Source organism: Mastigoproctus giganteus, chromosome 1, assembly GCF_048544385.1.
Source record: "Mastigoproctus giganteus isolate SK-2022 chromosome 1, ASM4854438v1, whole genome shotgun sequence".
Classification (NCBI taxonomy): Eukaryota; Metazoa; Arthropoda; class Arachnida; order Uropygi; family Thelyphonidae; genus Mastigoproctus; species Mastigoproctus giganteus.
Genome location: NC_143575.1, coordinates 14,549,426 through 14,564,960, shown reverse-complemented (window position 1 = coordinate 14,564,960; position 15,535 = coordinate 14,549,426). Strand labels below are relative to the sequence as shown.

General features: G+C 34.2%; 1 protein-coding gene across 4 annotated transcripts in view; it reads left to right on the top strand.

Moving 5' to 3' along the window:
• The first annotated feature begins 636 nt into the window (after positions 1–636).
• LOC150090568 (E3 SUMO-protein ligase PIAS2-like) overlaps positions 637–15,535 on the top strand; it is a 391,669-nt gene continuing 376,770 nt past the window's right edge. For 3 of the 4 annotated variants that reach the window (XM_090378788.1, XM_090378787.1, XM_090378790.1), the window contains exons 1-2: positions 637–839; positions 3,829–3,961. In XM_090378788.1, the coding sequence (XP_090234914.1) occupies positions 3,914–3,961 (48 nt within the window). In that variant the 5' untranslated portion in view covers positions 637–839; positions 3,829–3,913. The remainder of the gene's footprint in view (positions 840–3,828; positions 3,962–15,535) is intronic. The other variant, XM_090378789.1, reaches the window with a different exon arrangement.

The window sequence follows — 15,535 nt, the reverse complement described above, 5'->3', positions numbered from 1 at the left end:
GCTAAATGAAATTCGTGCCTGATCACGAATTTCAGTCTATAAGGAGCAAGGTAAAGTTAACCAAAATGAACTGTTCTTTGTCTATTCAGTGACATTTATAGCTTTTTATCATATTCCCCACAGTCATTAGGCTTTAACATAAGCATATCCGACTACCAATGTTTCATTATCACGAAGTAACTAATACCATACAAACTCTATAACTACTTGAGTTTGATCAGACTCTGCTGGTAACAGTATAACTACTTCTGTTTTGCTCTTAGTATAATAGTAGAAAAGGCTAAATGATGCAAAAAAGACCAGTTTGTTTTTTTAATAGCATCTTGCTGTTAGCATCCGAGAATAAAATAATAAATAAATCTTTTTTATCCATCATTAAATTCATGTGTGTTTTTATGCACATACTAAAAATTTTTAACGTATAGGAAAATTTAAAAATAACAAAAGAATTTGTTATGTTTTGCTATATCCGATTATTAATTGAACTGATTTTCAAAATAATAACCGATTATACGTACATTAAATTTACAAAATAAACTCCTATAATGGCGCTTGGCAACTGAAATTATTTTTGCACCATTCTTTTGTTTATTTGATTAATGATACTTCGTCACCACCAGGTGTCTATGTGTTAAGCAGTAACTGTACGAATTGAACCTACAGTGTACGCGTTTACACTATGTACAGAAGCCTTATTTCTTAGCCTGTAGTTTTAAAGTAAGTACCTTCCTAGAACGTACAGTATGGGTCATGCCCGTATAAACCATTGGGATGCAGAGTATACAGTAAGCTGTAATTTCTAAATCTGGGCCAAAATGTCTGATTCCGAAGAGTTGAAGGTATTATACCCTTAGTTACGTTTATTTTTTTTTTTAAGATATGTTTATATTTTCCCGTAACTATATAAAAAAGAAGTCGACATAATTGCTGATTGTTGATACGCCTATTGCTTACGTAAAGGATTGTTTCAGTGCAGTTGTAATTTGTCTATTTAAAGGTTGGGTGTTAATAGTTTTTAGAAATGCATTCAGAAAGAGAAAAAATACCATTTACTTGCATTTTTTTGTAGGTATTGAACTGTTGTTTTTATTTAGCCACTATTGTTTAGACCGTAGAGCTACAGAAAGCCCATTTGATGTAAATAGTTAATTTTGTAATATCTGTAGTTTAATGGTATTTTGAACTTAGAACATTGCGATTTTTAACCATTTCGAAGTCTGGTGTTTAAAAGGTTAGTGGCACAACACAGTAACTGTAGATATACAGGTATACATGTACATTAATTTGTTAATTTAACATCTTAAAATGGATGCATGCTAGATTTAAAATGAAGTTTATTTTGTGTAGATTTACATCCATAGCCAACATTTGTACAGTGTAATGAATCGGATGGCCCTAACTTGTATATTGTCATAGTGATTACTTTGTGTGCACTTTGCACTTTTGACGCTGTGCGTATGGTGTTGCTTTATTTACAGATAATGTGCAGTAAGCAAGTTTTTGCTTTGGTAGTGAATGTCAAAAAAGAAAAAAAAAAAAGCCGATGTATCACAAACGTTATTAAATGATTTGATTTTAACTCATCCAGAAACTGATTCTCATTGATACTAGCGTGATACTAAGCTGGCTGCCCTACAAACAAGAAGCAATAAATAAACTAATAATTTCTAATTAAAATTTAGAAAAAAAAAAAATTTTTCTTTTCAGCTTAAATTTGAAAAAAACTAAAATTAAAAAAAATAATAAAATAAAATAAATTGGGTTAGAAAAACAAAAGTTAAAAAATAAAAGGTAAAACAAAATATTAGAAAAATAAACTAAACAGAATTATTAAAAATGAAATAAATACCATAAATAGGCAACTTTTTCAGACCAATACTAGATTACTGCTTTGAAGCTGATATTGGCATTTTATACAAATAAATACTTAATAACAGGCTACACATCCAACAGCCTTATATTATGTCCTGCAGAAAACCAGGCCTCATGCAGGAAGCAATTATTGCCTACTCAGTTGGCTGACATCCATTACATGCTAGCAAACTTGTATTGAATTAATTGGATAGAAATGTATATAAGAAAGTATTATTCTAAATTGTTTGTTGTTTGTTCCCAAATTGAATTTGGTCACTGTACTTTTATTAAGTAACCCACTGCTAAATATCAAAAAAATCTATTCAGCAAATGTTGTTATTTGTACAAAGACAGACAGACCTAGTGAAAATTATAGGTCCTAATTCATTGCCACGAAATTCTTCTTAAATGTTATTCCAGCAAATAAGATTTTTCAATATTAAGACATTAGCTAATTTTGGATTATGCTGATGTGTTGCAATAGGTTAAAATGTAATGATTTGAAATCGTACTGTGTAAGATGGGTAACAGGTAGAGATTTTGCAGATGATAATTTGAGAATAGCAGTGGACTATTTTAAAATTGTTAGTTTAACATTTTAGATCAGTTGTTTTCTGGTTATGAAACACATATACCAATGGTGGTATGTATAATGTCGAAAAGCAGTATGGGAGAAGAATAAATTATATTTCCCCTATTATAGAAAATTTAAATGGTATAAGAAAACTATTTTTCAACACAGGTGCTTAAGGTTTAAACAAGTTTGGCACCCTTTGTTTTATATCATGGATGAGAGAAGTTTTTATGTTGGCATATTCAGAAAAAATGAGCTTATTGAGAGATGAGATTGTTGACCCATATAGTACATATGAACAAGATACGAGTTTATAAACTGTAGTATTTCTTGATGATAAATCCTCACCGAAGTCAAGAATGTATGGTAATGGAAGGAAATAGACCCAAGCTATGTTGTAATAGGTCATTCCACCTATTATTATAGTTTCACAATATCTCTTTTTGAAAAAAAAAAAAAAAAAAAAAGCAGCACTTTCTTAGCTCACTTCAGTTGCCAGCATTGATTCTAATACTAAAAGAGGTAGTTTGCCAGTGATCAGGTTTTTCAGGATGGAACCAACTCACTAGATGCATTTAGTTTTGTATGCAAAGAAATAAGGATTTGGTTTATAGAAATTATATGACTGTGATTCATATGGACCCATTAGTGTGAGTTGATGCAGAAAATATCTGTATTAATACAAATTTGAAGTGAAATAACAAGTATAAAGAAATGTTTTTAAAAGTTAAGTAAATTTTAGAAAATTGTGTATTCACATGATTGCTCATTGTCAGTAGAATTTTTTTTTTTTTTTTAATATCAAGTGTTTTGAATTTTGTCTATTTTTCTCTATCCCTCTTTGCTTTTAGTTAATGTGGAATACCCTTATTTCTTTTTATATATATCATATATCCAGTTTCATAAGGTTCCTTGATTTGTTTATCCTGATCTTTTAATGTCAGTCCAAGTTTAATTAAAAATCAATCTCTGAAAGTTTAGTGGTTTCATTTGGGCTGGAATGGTTTTATTACTTTCTGACTTGTTAGGAGCCATTGGTGTGAGATGTCTCCCCCCCTCTTTGCACCTCTCCCTCCCCCTTTATCTCACACCAGTAGCAAATAATTGTTTCCTGGTGTGATACAGTTAACATCCCAAACTTCCAAGGATGGAATTTTTCCAAGTTATGCTGTAGCTAAACTTTCTTCCATGTAGTATTAATATGACGAGATTTATTTTTTCCAGTAATATTTTCTGTTATACCATTAGTATTCTTTAAGTGGGATGTTCAGTTCCCTCATAAAATGTCCCTGTTTTTAATTTTGAGAGAAATTTAGAATTGTTGCTAAACACACTATTAGCTGTGAAGTGGACATTGCTGCTGTCTAAACTTTTTTTCTTTATTTCATTCTGTTGTACAGCTTAGCAAAGCAGTCATCTAGTTTTGTTCAGTTATCTAAATGTACACTTATGGAAGTACTGTTACTGAAAGCTGTGATTCATTAGATGAGAGGGGAAGGCCTGAGGCTGTACATTACAAATCAACATTACAAGGTAGATATTGATTCTTAGTAAAAACAGCAATGAAATATTTCTGTTGAAAACTGTTTTCCGTGATATGATTCATAGTACAAGAAAAAAAGGAATGTAGAACAATTTTTTTTTAAGTAAGAAAATATCCTTTAGTTCTGTGTATTAAATGAGTGGCTGTTATATACTTATATTTAATCTAAGATCATAGGATAATAATCTTAACATTAACCACCCTTTTTGGAAGTAATACTGCATTTTCATTTCTCTTAGATTGAGACAAGTTAGGTAATATACACAGTGTATTATACTTCAGGCATGTTCGCTTTTTATTTCTTAAATAAGTTGTATTTTTTATTTTTCTGTGATTAATGAAAATAACCAATTATCTTTATACCAATTAATTGGCTAACTAATAATATAAAAGTAATTGTTTTTTCACCTCACCACGCAATGTAATATTCGTTCAAGGTTTCATACTTATTTCCGTCAGGTTTTTTTTTTTTTTTAAATAATTTAAATAATTGTTGGTAAATAATTGAAATGTAGCACATATTTTGCGGGCTTTCTGTGATTTTATAAAATAGTAACTCGTACTTTGGATTGCAATATGTGGTTAATATTTTTGTAATGTATTTTACTTATTTCTTTTTGGATTTTAATAACAATTGAAATATAACAGTTCATTTCATATTTTTGTTCTAATTAATATAAGAAAATGATTCATTATTTATATATACAAAAAAAAAAAAAAGTTCTAAAAAGCAACAAGTTTCGTATGCACAAACTGCGACATTTATTTTCTGTGCATCTGCCCTATTGGCCCTTCATTCCTCCAGTGAGTGCACTGTAGCAAACATAATATACAGTATATTCATTTTAGCAAGGACTTATATTTTTGTTGTTTACTGTTGTTTTCATTGTTAAACTTTTAGCTGGAGCTTATGCTTTTACAGTACTTAATCTGTGTGGTTGAAGATATCGATTTCAAGTGAAGTGAAATGAATTGAAAATTGGAATTAAAAAGTTAAAAAAATGAAGTGCACCCTTTTCTCAGGTTGTCATACATAATGGTTATATGACAACCATGTCGGTAATTGGGCCAGATCACAGTTTATTTATGTATGACAACCTGAGAAAAGTGTAGTGTCCTTTTTTTTCCCTTGGGGCATTTTTTAACTTTAATCCAAATTTTTAATTCATTTTGCTTCACTTGAATTTGATATCGTCATCCACATGGATTAAAAGGTGAGTATTGTAAAAGCATAAGCTATAGCTAAAAATGTAATAATAATATCCTGTATTTAGTTTTAGCTACAATATATGTATTGCTGATATAATATGTATAGAAAAAAAAGGAAATAATAATTGCATGATTTCTATTTGTGCAATTTCAATGAAATTTGGGCTGGCTCTTACAATTCTTTTTAAAAGAGTGAAATATAAAATTTATGAAATATTATCCACTGGGAACTATTGTTGCATGCACATAGTCAGATGGACAGAGAGGGAGAGATGTATGGACATGAAGATAACAGGTGTTTTACATGCCTAAAAATTGAACGGCTGTTATAATTATGGAATTTTATAATTCACCAGTGAAGCTTTTTTTTTTGTGTAGAAAAGCTATATGAATGAGGTACGATCAAAAAACGTAGAAAATGAATGACCTTTTATCTTGAAACTGAGGCATCATAGTGAATTGAGATTTGTCACAGCATATTTGGTGACCCACCTAGCATAGTATGCATGAACAAAATCAGAGTGATTACATTTAACTATAATCACTCTGATTTAGCATGTGCTGAATAGGTGTTGAAAATTAGCGAGAAAATAAGCACTTCAAATTACCAAAAAAAACTAATTTCCATTTCTTGATTTTCCTGTGCATCCTGCCACTGAAAGAACACCTGGATAGGCATTCTGTGTATTTTGTTGCATTTTAGAAATAAGTAATCTAACAGAGTGACAAATTTCATTTAATTTTGTTTCTAATTAGGGGCAGTGCAACAGAAATCCACAAAATGTTAAAAACAGATTTAGCAGATTTCAAAAAAGGTGCTGTTTGTCATTAAAAGACTTTTCAACGGTTCTCAAGGTTTAAAGAGGGCTACTTGTCCATTGAAGGTGATTCTTGCTGTGACCAACCTTCAGTTTCAAAAACCCCTGATTCAGTCGCTCATGTTTGTGATCTGATCAGGAGTGATTGATGTTTAATTATCTGTGAATCTGCTATTTCTTATGGGACATGTCAATCAATTTTAACACAAGATTTGGGAACGTGACATGTTTCCGCCAAGTTTACTTAGCATCCTTGCTGATGGTCACAGGGAGTTATTGCATGTTAGAATCAATCGTCATTATGCTGCTACTGATCCGTGCTGTTTTTCTTCTGTTAGGGTTTTGGTTGTATGGCTTTGACCCAGAGGGAAAAGCACAGTCCTTTCAATAGACTTTGCAAGGCCACAAAAAGGACAATCTTGATCAAATGTGAAACTCATGCTTGTATTTTTTGACTTAAGGTCAGTTTTCACTATGAATTTGTTCTGCTCAAACAGTGCAAGCTTGTGAACCAGGAATGCTACAAAACAGTTCTATGGTGATTGTGTGGTGCTGTTCATATAAAATGGCTGGAAAAGTTTGCTTCAGATTTCTTGCAAAGCACTCCAACACTATGGGTCTCCCACCTACCATACTCAACAGATTTTGCTCCCTATGATTTTTCTGTTTCCTAAGCTGAAGCCATTTGCAACAAATGGGAAAATTATTAAAATTTACAAGAATTATTATCAATTCTAAAAGCAGCCTAGAGGGATGCATATAGAAGTTGCAGAAACATTGGAATCTGTGTACATTGTCAAGGAGATTACAATGGTGGAAAGGTATCTGAATAGTTGGTAAGATTCATATTTCCCAAATATTAGTTCAGTCCTTGAACTTCATACCTCATGCTGTTGTCAAAGTGTGCATCTGAGTTTTTTCTCTTTTTTTTTTTTTCCATGTTGAGGTGAAAAAGCTTTATTAGAATGATATTATCATATAATAAGATGTATAGTAACAACATTGACTATTTGCTAAATACAACAGTACTCAGTTGAGAATATATTGTACCTTATCAAAACATTCTTGAATGTATGCTTGTTTAAGTATTATGAACAGTGGTTAATATCAATTTATAATATTAACCAGAATTTAATGAATGAATTTTTTTAACATGACATTAAGTAATTCATGCATTTGCATAACGAATGACTAACTGCCATAATATAATATATTATAAGCACAATGATAATGCCTGGACCTTTAATATAATGGGCAAGACAATTTCTTGTGTCTTATTAGTTTGGGTACCTTATTTCCCCATGTGTAAGATGCACCCTTTTTCGAAAAATTTGGGGTCTAAAAACTGGGTGTGTCTTATACAGTGGTTGTAGATTTTTTTACTTGCATTTCCCGCTTTTTTGCACTTGTCTTTGCACTCATTATTTCGCACTTGTTAGTGGTATATTAGGTTACGTTTTGCCACGTTCTGCCCAGAAATGGCTCAGAAAAGATTTTCGTACAGTGCGGAATTCAAGTTAAAAGTGATCCAGTTTGCAAAAGTGAATGGAAATTGTGCTGCTGAACGTAAGTTTGGTTCTCCTCCAACTGCGAAAACAATCCGAGACTGGCTACGGGAAGAAGAAACCCTACTGAAAATTCCACGGCAGAAAAAGGCCATGAGGGGCAAGTCAGCAAAATGACCTGATTTAGAGAGGGAATTGAAGAGCAAAGGGCAATTGGAATTCCTGTGTCCACAAAAATGGTTCAGCATGAGGCAAGAATTGCTGATGAAAAAGAAGTTACTGATTTCAAAGGAGGACACAATTGGTGCTTCAGTTTCATGAAACTGAATGGACTAAGGATGCGTACACGCACAAGACTTGCCCAAAAGATGCCTGAAAGCTATGAGCAGAAGATCCTTGAATTTCATCGTTTTGTCATTCAATGTCGGAAGACACATCAGTTTGAATTGGGACAGATTGCAAATATGGACGAAGTCCCCCTTCAATTTGATGTCCCAAGTAACAGAACTGTTGAATAAGAACTGTAACTGTGAAGACAAGTGGACATGAAATGAGCCATTATATAGTTGTTCTAGCTTGTTGTGCCGACGGAACCAAGCTGCCTCCTATGCTGATTTTCAAATGCAAAACAAAGCCAAAAGAAGACATTCCTTGGGGAGTGATTGTCCACATTCATGACAAGGGTTGGATGGACCAGGATGGGATGAAGATCTGGTTTGAGAAAGTTTGGAGTAGGAGACCAGGTGGGCTCCTTACGCAAACCTGCCCTATTGGTGCTTGATCAGTTAGGGCACACATAACAAAAAAACACAAAGAAGATTGCTGCAGAGCAAAAAACAAAACTTGCCGTCATACCTGGAGGCTTGACATCCCAGCTCCAACTACTTGATGTCAGCATTAACAAATCCTTCAAAGCTGCCATGAGAGATGAATGGAACTAATGGATGAAGTCTTCTGGGGACAATTTTACACCAGCAGGAAGAGTGAAGAAACCAACTATAGGAGAAGTTTGTACCCGGGTGAAAAGATTCTGGGATAATATCAAGATTGAGATCGTTGTCAAGTCATTTAAGAAGTGTGGCATTTCAAATGCCATAGATGGAACTGAGGACGAGGCAATATATGAAGACAGTGATTCATCATCAGACACAGATGAGGACAAGCTAATGGATGGGAGTTTTGACAGTGATGAGGAGTTATATGAATTTTATGATGAATAAAACTTGAGTTCAATAACTTTATGTAATACATTTTTTTTTTCAAATTTTGGGCCCCAAAATTAAGGTGTGTCTTATACATGGGGAAATACAGTATATGTGTTAAAATCCAGGCATAGCAGTAATTTAAGTGGTCCATGATTCTTTTGACAGAAAAATTGAATGAAATGATATAAATAAAAAAAAACAAAAAAAAAAAAAACAAATAAATAAAAAAAAAGCATGCCACCGCGAAGAGAATTTTCTAATTAAATAAACTAACCACTGAACATTAAACTGGAGCATTATTTTTGACCATTACAACTAACCTCCATGGCATTCTGAGATCTACTTGGATTGCAAATATAGCAGACTAGTAGATCGATCACAGAATCGGGTCTAGCTCCAGTTAAAGTGAGATGACTGCTTTGCATGTGTGTTACAAAAGTATACTAAGTAGATAATCAGACTACTAACTCTTAACATTTGATTCTCAAATATCCTTGAATACAGCCCACTTAAAAAAACATTTTTAAGAAGATTCAGAAGTAGGCTGATCATATATCCCATTTTCAATGGGACTGCCATTTTTTTGCTATGTCCTGGCCGTCCCGTCATTTTAGTAAAATATGTCATTTTTGTCCCATTTAAAAAAAAAAAAAAAAAAACTTAAAAAAGATGCTTAAATATTGGCACAACATAACCTGTAATCGTGATTATATAGTAGGATAGCTGCAATTGTAGGTAGTAGTAATCTCATTTGTGTAGCCACAGGTAGAGGTGCCTGGAAGTACAGCTTCCGTGGTGAGAATATTTTACATAATGAATAGCATGTGGTTGAAGGAGAAATCCAGATTAAAATGTTGGAACCTTTAGTACCTTGCATAGGTTCAAGATTGAGAAGATGAAAGAAGGTATTTGTTGACATTAGACTTGAACTTCTATAGATTGTAATTTTCAGGAAATACGTACGAAGGAAGGTTGTTCCAGAGAAAGGAAGTTGAATGAATAAACGAAGAAGTTTGAAGTTGGAACGAAGAAGTAAAAAGGATGTTGACTGGTTGTGGCACGTGTTCAGACTGCTTTTTGGAGAGAAAGAAAGAAAGAAAGAGAGAGAGAGATCAGCAAATTATAGAAGCCAATTCAGAAGAAGAGTGCACATAGAAATATCTATAGAAAAGGCATGCAGCAGAAACAGAATGTCTATGAGAAAGAGTGGAGAGACTCTGTTAGAGATGATTCATTAATTAACCTAACTGCCCTCTTTTGAATGGAATCTAGAAGCCCAAGAGAGATTTTGGGGCACCACCATGTGGGAACAGTATTCCATGATGGGTGGATTTGTGTGGTGTGAACAGCTGTTTGGAAGAAAAGTAATGCCAAAAGTGAAAGAAAAAAAAACTCAGTTTTTAGAAGCAGAGAAAACAATATTTGTAATGTGTTTATGCCAAATTAGAAGTCAGGGTAATCCCCAATAGAGATATATGATCTTGCCTAGAAATTTGAGTGACTTCGATGATGAGCATAGAAGCAGAAGGTTCCTTTTTGTGAGATATAAGGCAGGACTGAGTTTTAGAAGGATTGAAGTCAACTAAGTTATCTCTGTTACCACTGGAAAATTACCTGGAGATCAGCATTTAAAGAATTGGTAGTGGATATTTGAGAAATTGAAACCATTTTTGCATGGCAAGGTTTCTCAAACTGGAAGATGGAATGCAATGTGCTGTCATCAGCAGGATAGGATTTCCAGTCAATGAAAGAAGGTCATTAATATTAATATACAAGAGGAAAAGAGTGGGAGAAAGAACTGAACCATGGGGAACACCAGCATTAGTGGATAAGTTGGAAGATAGAGAGAGCCAACTTTCATCACCCCCAATGAGCAGCAGAGAAAAAAACTGGATACCCAATTACAAAAAACAGTTTGCAAACCATTAGATGGAATCTTATTAAGAAGACTTGTATGCCAAACAAGATCAAAAGCCTTTGAAATGTCAAGAGCAACTGCTTGAGTTTCACCAACATTTTCATTGAATTAGTCCATAGATATGTAACATAAGCTAGAATCTCACCAGCGGATCGCTGCTGGAATCCATACCGGTGATCATTGATGAGATGGAAGTTTTCTAGATAGTTAATAAGAGTTGGCAGTTAATTGATTGCTCCATTACTTTAGAAAGAGTAACAGTAATTGAAATGGGATGATAATTGGATGGGAGGGATTTGTCACTCTTTTTTTAGGAACTGCTGGATATGAGCAAATTTCTAAGAAGAAGGAAAAACACACCTTTGGAATAAGAAAGTGAAAAGAGGTCACACAGAATAGAAGTAAGTTCAAGAGCACAGGTTTTGAGAACAAGGAAAATACCATCAGGACCTTTCATAGCATCAAGATTGATCAAAATCTTTCTGACATCCTTTTGATGAAAGACCACAGAGGCGTTGAATGGAGCGTACTGGGGATGGTACGAGGTGGTTTACCAAGATCAATACATGAGTTGGAAGAAAAATAGGATGCTAGGAGCTTATCTTTGGCTGAAGTGGCAATAGAACCATTTGGTTTTGACAGAGGCGGGAACAGAGATGGGCAAAAGTTGCAACCAGTAAGTTCGACAAGAGACCAGAATGCTTGGCTGCAGGCGCCTCCGTAGCCAGGTGGGCAGGAGAGCAGCAGTGCCTAGCACACGCTTCTTGATTAGACCGGGGTTCGAGCCCGTGACCACCAAATACGGAGGATGCGGAAAGGTCAGGGAATGACCACCGCATATTCCCAGCGAATATCGCCTTAGCTGCTAATGCTCCTGAAAACCAAATAACAACAACAACAGCTTGGCTGCCATTTGGTCAAGAAGCAAGTTTTCTACTCTTAGCCTGTTCGAAATCTAGTTTGGACTGAATAATAACTGCTTTATAATGTTACAATTTTTGATTCAGGCAGAATAGATTTGGATGGAAGCCAATTACGATATGCAACATACTTCTCTTGAACAACCTTAGCAATTTATTGGAAAACCCAGGTTTAGATAAAGGATGAAATTTTAAGGTGGAGTGTGGAATAGAGGATTCCATCCCTACAAGAATAATTTCACTGACATAATCTGAGCAAATGTTGACATTAGAAATTTTAAACAGTAATCCAACCAAGGAAAAGAAATCTCACAGGTCATTCCATTTTGCATTCTTGTAATGCCAAACAACACAAGGCTGAGAATGGCCAAGAGAGAAAAGGCTTCATTAGAGAAGAGACCATCACCAAGTTGTGATATCAGGTTCCTGGAGGCCCAGTCACCTGGACTGTGTACTTAGAAAGATTGTTTGTGAGAAAAAATTCAAGCATGTTGGCTGTGTGGTTAGGATTTTTCTGATATTCTAGTAGGTAAATGAACAATCTCTGTAAGAAGTCATTAGTAATTGCAAAAACCTCAGCATCTTGGCCAGCTGGGTCTTTGCGACTAAAAAATGAAAGCCAGCTGGAACTGTGAACATTAAAATCACAAAGGAAACTTACCTCACTGGTAGGAAAGTTGGACTGGAGAAAAATTCAATCCCAGTGGCTCACAGCTGGTGAGTATTTTTTTTTTATTTATTTATTTATTTTTTTTTTTATGAGAACCCCAAACACGAAAGGTATCAAAACCTATAGTACTTAGTACCGTGCATGGGTTGAAGGAGAAGTATGGGGAGAGGGGGATGCCAGAAACTTTGCTCTAGAGACTGGGCTTGGCACACCCAGGGTCCTGAGCTGGATATCATCATTCTTCTCTTTCTTGGTGATTCCCTTCTACTTCTGATTCTTGTGCACGCGTGCTCTCTCTCTCTCAGGGTAATTCAGATTTTTTTTTTTGGCTGATGCAGCATCAGCCTTGGGCTTCCTTCACCATAAGGCTAATAATAAAGACAAGTTTCAAAGAGTTCCAAGTGATTAGTGGAGTTGGGAGAACAAAGAGACAGCAGATAAATTTGACAGAATATGGTAGAAAGATTTTAAGCCAGAGATGATAGAAAAGTGGAGATTCCAAATTGCTAAGTCTTTGACAGGGAATATCAGAATGGATATATGCACAAGTACCCTTTGTAAGTGAAAAGAATCATACAGCAAATAATTCAGACAACTAAGATAAGCAGTAGTTGAATCAACCGATACCTAGGATTCTGTCATAAAAAGTACGTAGAGTTTTGCAGAGTTGTAAGTGGAAATGTATATCACTGAGATTAGAACTGAGACCACATATATTTGTAAAATGAACAAGGAATTGTTTGGGAGGTTTAGATCTTTTCACAGATGTTTGTTCTATTAGTTTGACAATTCATGACGTATTCAGTAGTAAGAAAAAGTGGGGAGGATATGTTATACGAAGTAATGAAATTTTTGGATATGGCATCCGCATGGCAAGAATATACCCAACTCCTTGACATAACGTGACCTGCACAATGCCCTCCCTCATACGCATTGCTCAGACTTTGTCCAGTCACTATCTGGCAGAGTAGAGGCAGCATGATTGATAGCTGATCTGGAATCCTCTTAGAAAGTTACCAATAGGTTTGATCTGGTGGACTATCTGGTGGCTGGACTGTGAACACCGTTTTAGAGCTGTACCCTCGAAATGTAAGGAAGATTGGATCTTGGCATGATGTCCATCATTTGTTCTGGAGACTAAACATGAGTTCCACCACTTCAAGTCTCCAATAAGCAAAGTGGTGGTATTGCACTGGTTGATGCGAGTCATCTCCCACCTTATATATTGCCTGGTGAAACAGAGGCATTCCTCTGTGTGGTGTGGGTGCCATACCTTAACCGCTACTTATGATAGTTTGCACCTGTGTAGTCACCTACAGTGTGCTAGGTGCCATATTTCAGGACTTACACAGGGGGTTATACTTAGAGTTTCTAACAGTCCTACCATCATGAAGGTGCAAGGAGAGGATTTGACTGTCACAGACTGACTGGGCTTTTTCATAATTAGGTTCACTTGACTTGGGTGTCACCCGAATATCAGTTCCATCAGTATTTTAGACTCCCAGGTAGCAAGCACAGCTTGGCATATTTGAGAAAATGTCTGACAGTCTGAAGGACGAAATCGAGATCTGTGCCAAAAAGATTGTCTATTAAGAGTTTCTTAAAGTAATGCATTTTAGCCAAAGATGTTTCTTTTGACCAAATTAAACAAAAATTCTAGTTGTATACAAAGGTATTGCTAATTTTTATTTTAAAACGATTGTTTTCTTGTATTTGATTGTCAATAATTCATCATGTCTTTAATTTGGTAATAAAAATATTTTCAAATTTTGATTTTAATGAAAGATATTTGAGAATGTGTTGCTGGTAAATGATATGAATTAGTATTGTAGTTATAAATTTAGTATTTAAAAAAAAGCTGTATGCAAGGTTGTACTTTAAATTTTAATTAGTGGCATACTAGGTTTGGTCAGCTTGTTTAGTACAGTAGTATATGACTTATAGGTGCCACTTTTCAGGCCAATGAAGATTTTTACCATGTGTGGGTCATAAGTAAATAAAAATAAAATGTATAATCAAAAATTACCAGATAAGAAAAATAAATACTTTATAAAAGTAACATTTGTACTTAGTGAACTGGTGACAAGCGAAGTAATCTTTATGCCACAGAAGAAAAATCATGAAAATTTTTCTGTATGAAAGATGTCTGATTGAAAAGCTAAGTGGCATTTTGGACTTCCATTTTGTTGGCATACATTTGCTAATAGACCATTTTTCAGCTTATAAGAAGTCAGTAATCTTTGAAACAGCTGTCCAGGTGATGTCAGATTTTTAAATGTAGAGTGAATTTTCCTTTTCTAGCAATGCTATACAGTTTAGAAAGATATTAGTAATTAGGCAGAACCATGGGTAAAGATATTTTTCTGTAAGTTGAACATAAACTCAACCCTTATGGTCAGAAACTCAGTATTCAGTGGGAGCACAGATCTCCCCTTGATTGAAAATGAATGTAGAAAAGCATACAAATTTTATTTTATTTTGACTACTGTATTGAAATATGTCCCTGCAAGATCAGTGATGGTGAACCTTTTCAAGCCTGTGTGCCAAATGTATGCTGAAATTAAAAAAAATAATAAAAAATAATTTTTGCATGCCTTATAAAAAAAAACTGCTAATAGTGTTAGTGAATGAACTTTGACACTGAAGAGGTAACAATAAAGTTTCTAACGAGAACTTTGTTGCTGCACAGTTTTGCACACAATTATATTATAGTTTTCACTGCTAGTTATGGCTGACAGACATTGTCTTTCAATAAAAATTCTTTCTTTTTTGTTGTATTTATAAGTATCTATTTATGATTTGACATACACCAATATATTTCCTAGCAAGCAGCTTGTGACAACACAGATGACATTAGTTCACCATTGCTGTTATGAGATGGTTTCAGTTATTTGAATTTCACGAGGTCTCTTCTGTATTTTAGTGACTTGTAGGTAAAACAAGTAGGTTATTGAGCATGTTTACTGCTGGAACAAATAAATAATAAATATTTGTTTTTTTTTTCTAATACAGTGATGCCTACCATTTTCCTCTAATAGCTCAAAAGGCATAATAATACAGGTAGTATTATGAATAAAAAATTACATTACATTTCACAGAACTGACTGATTGATCGATTCTTTCATTCATTATAAGGTAAACATAGGCATTATATATCCTTATATATGAATCAGTTATTATATATATCATTTGTATATAAAGTCACATGGAATCATTTGGTGAAGATGAGTTGCTGGAATTGAGTAATTCTGTGTTTGGCCAAAACACACTGTACATATAGTGACGAATGCAACAGCACGTCATCATAGCGAAGCAACTT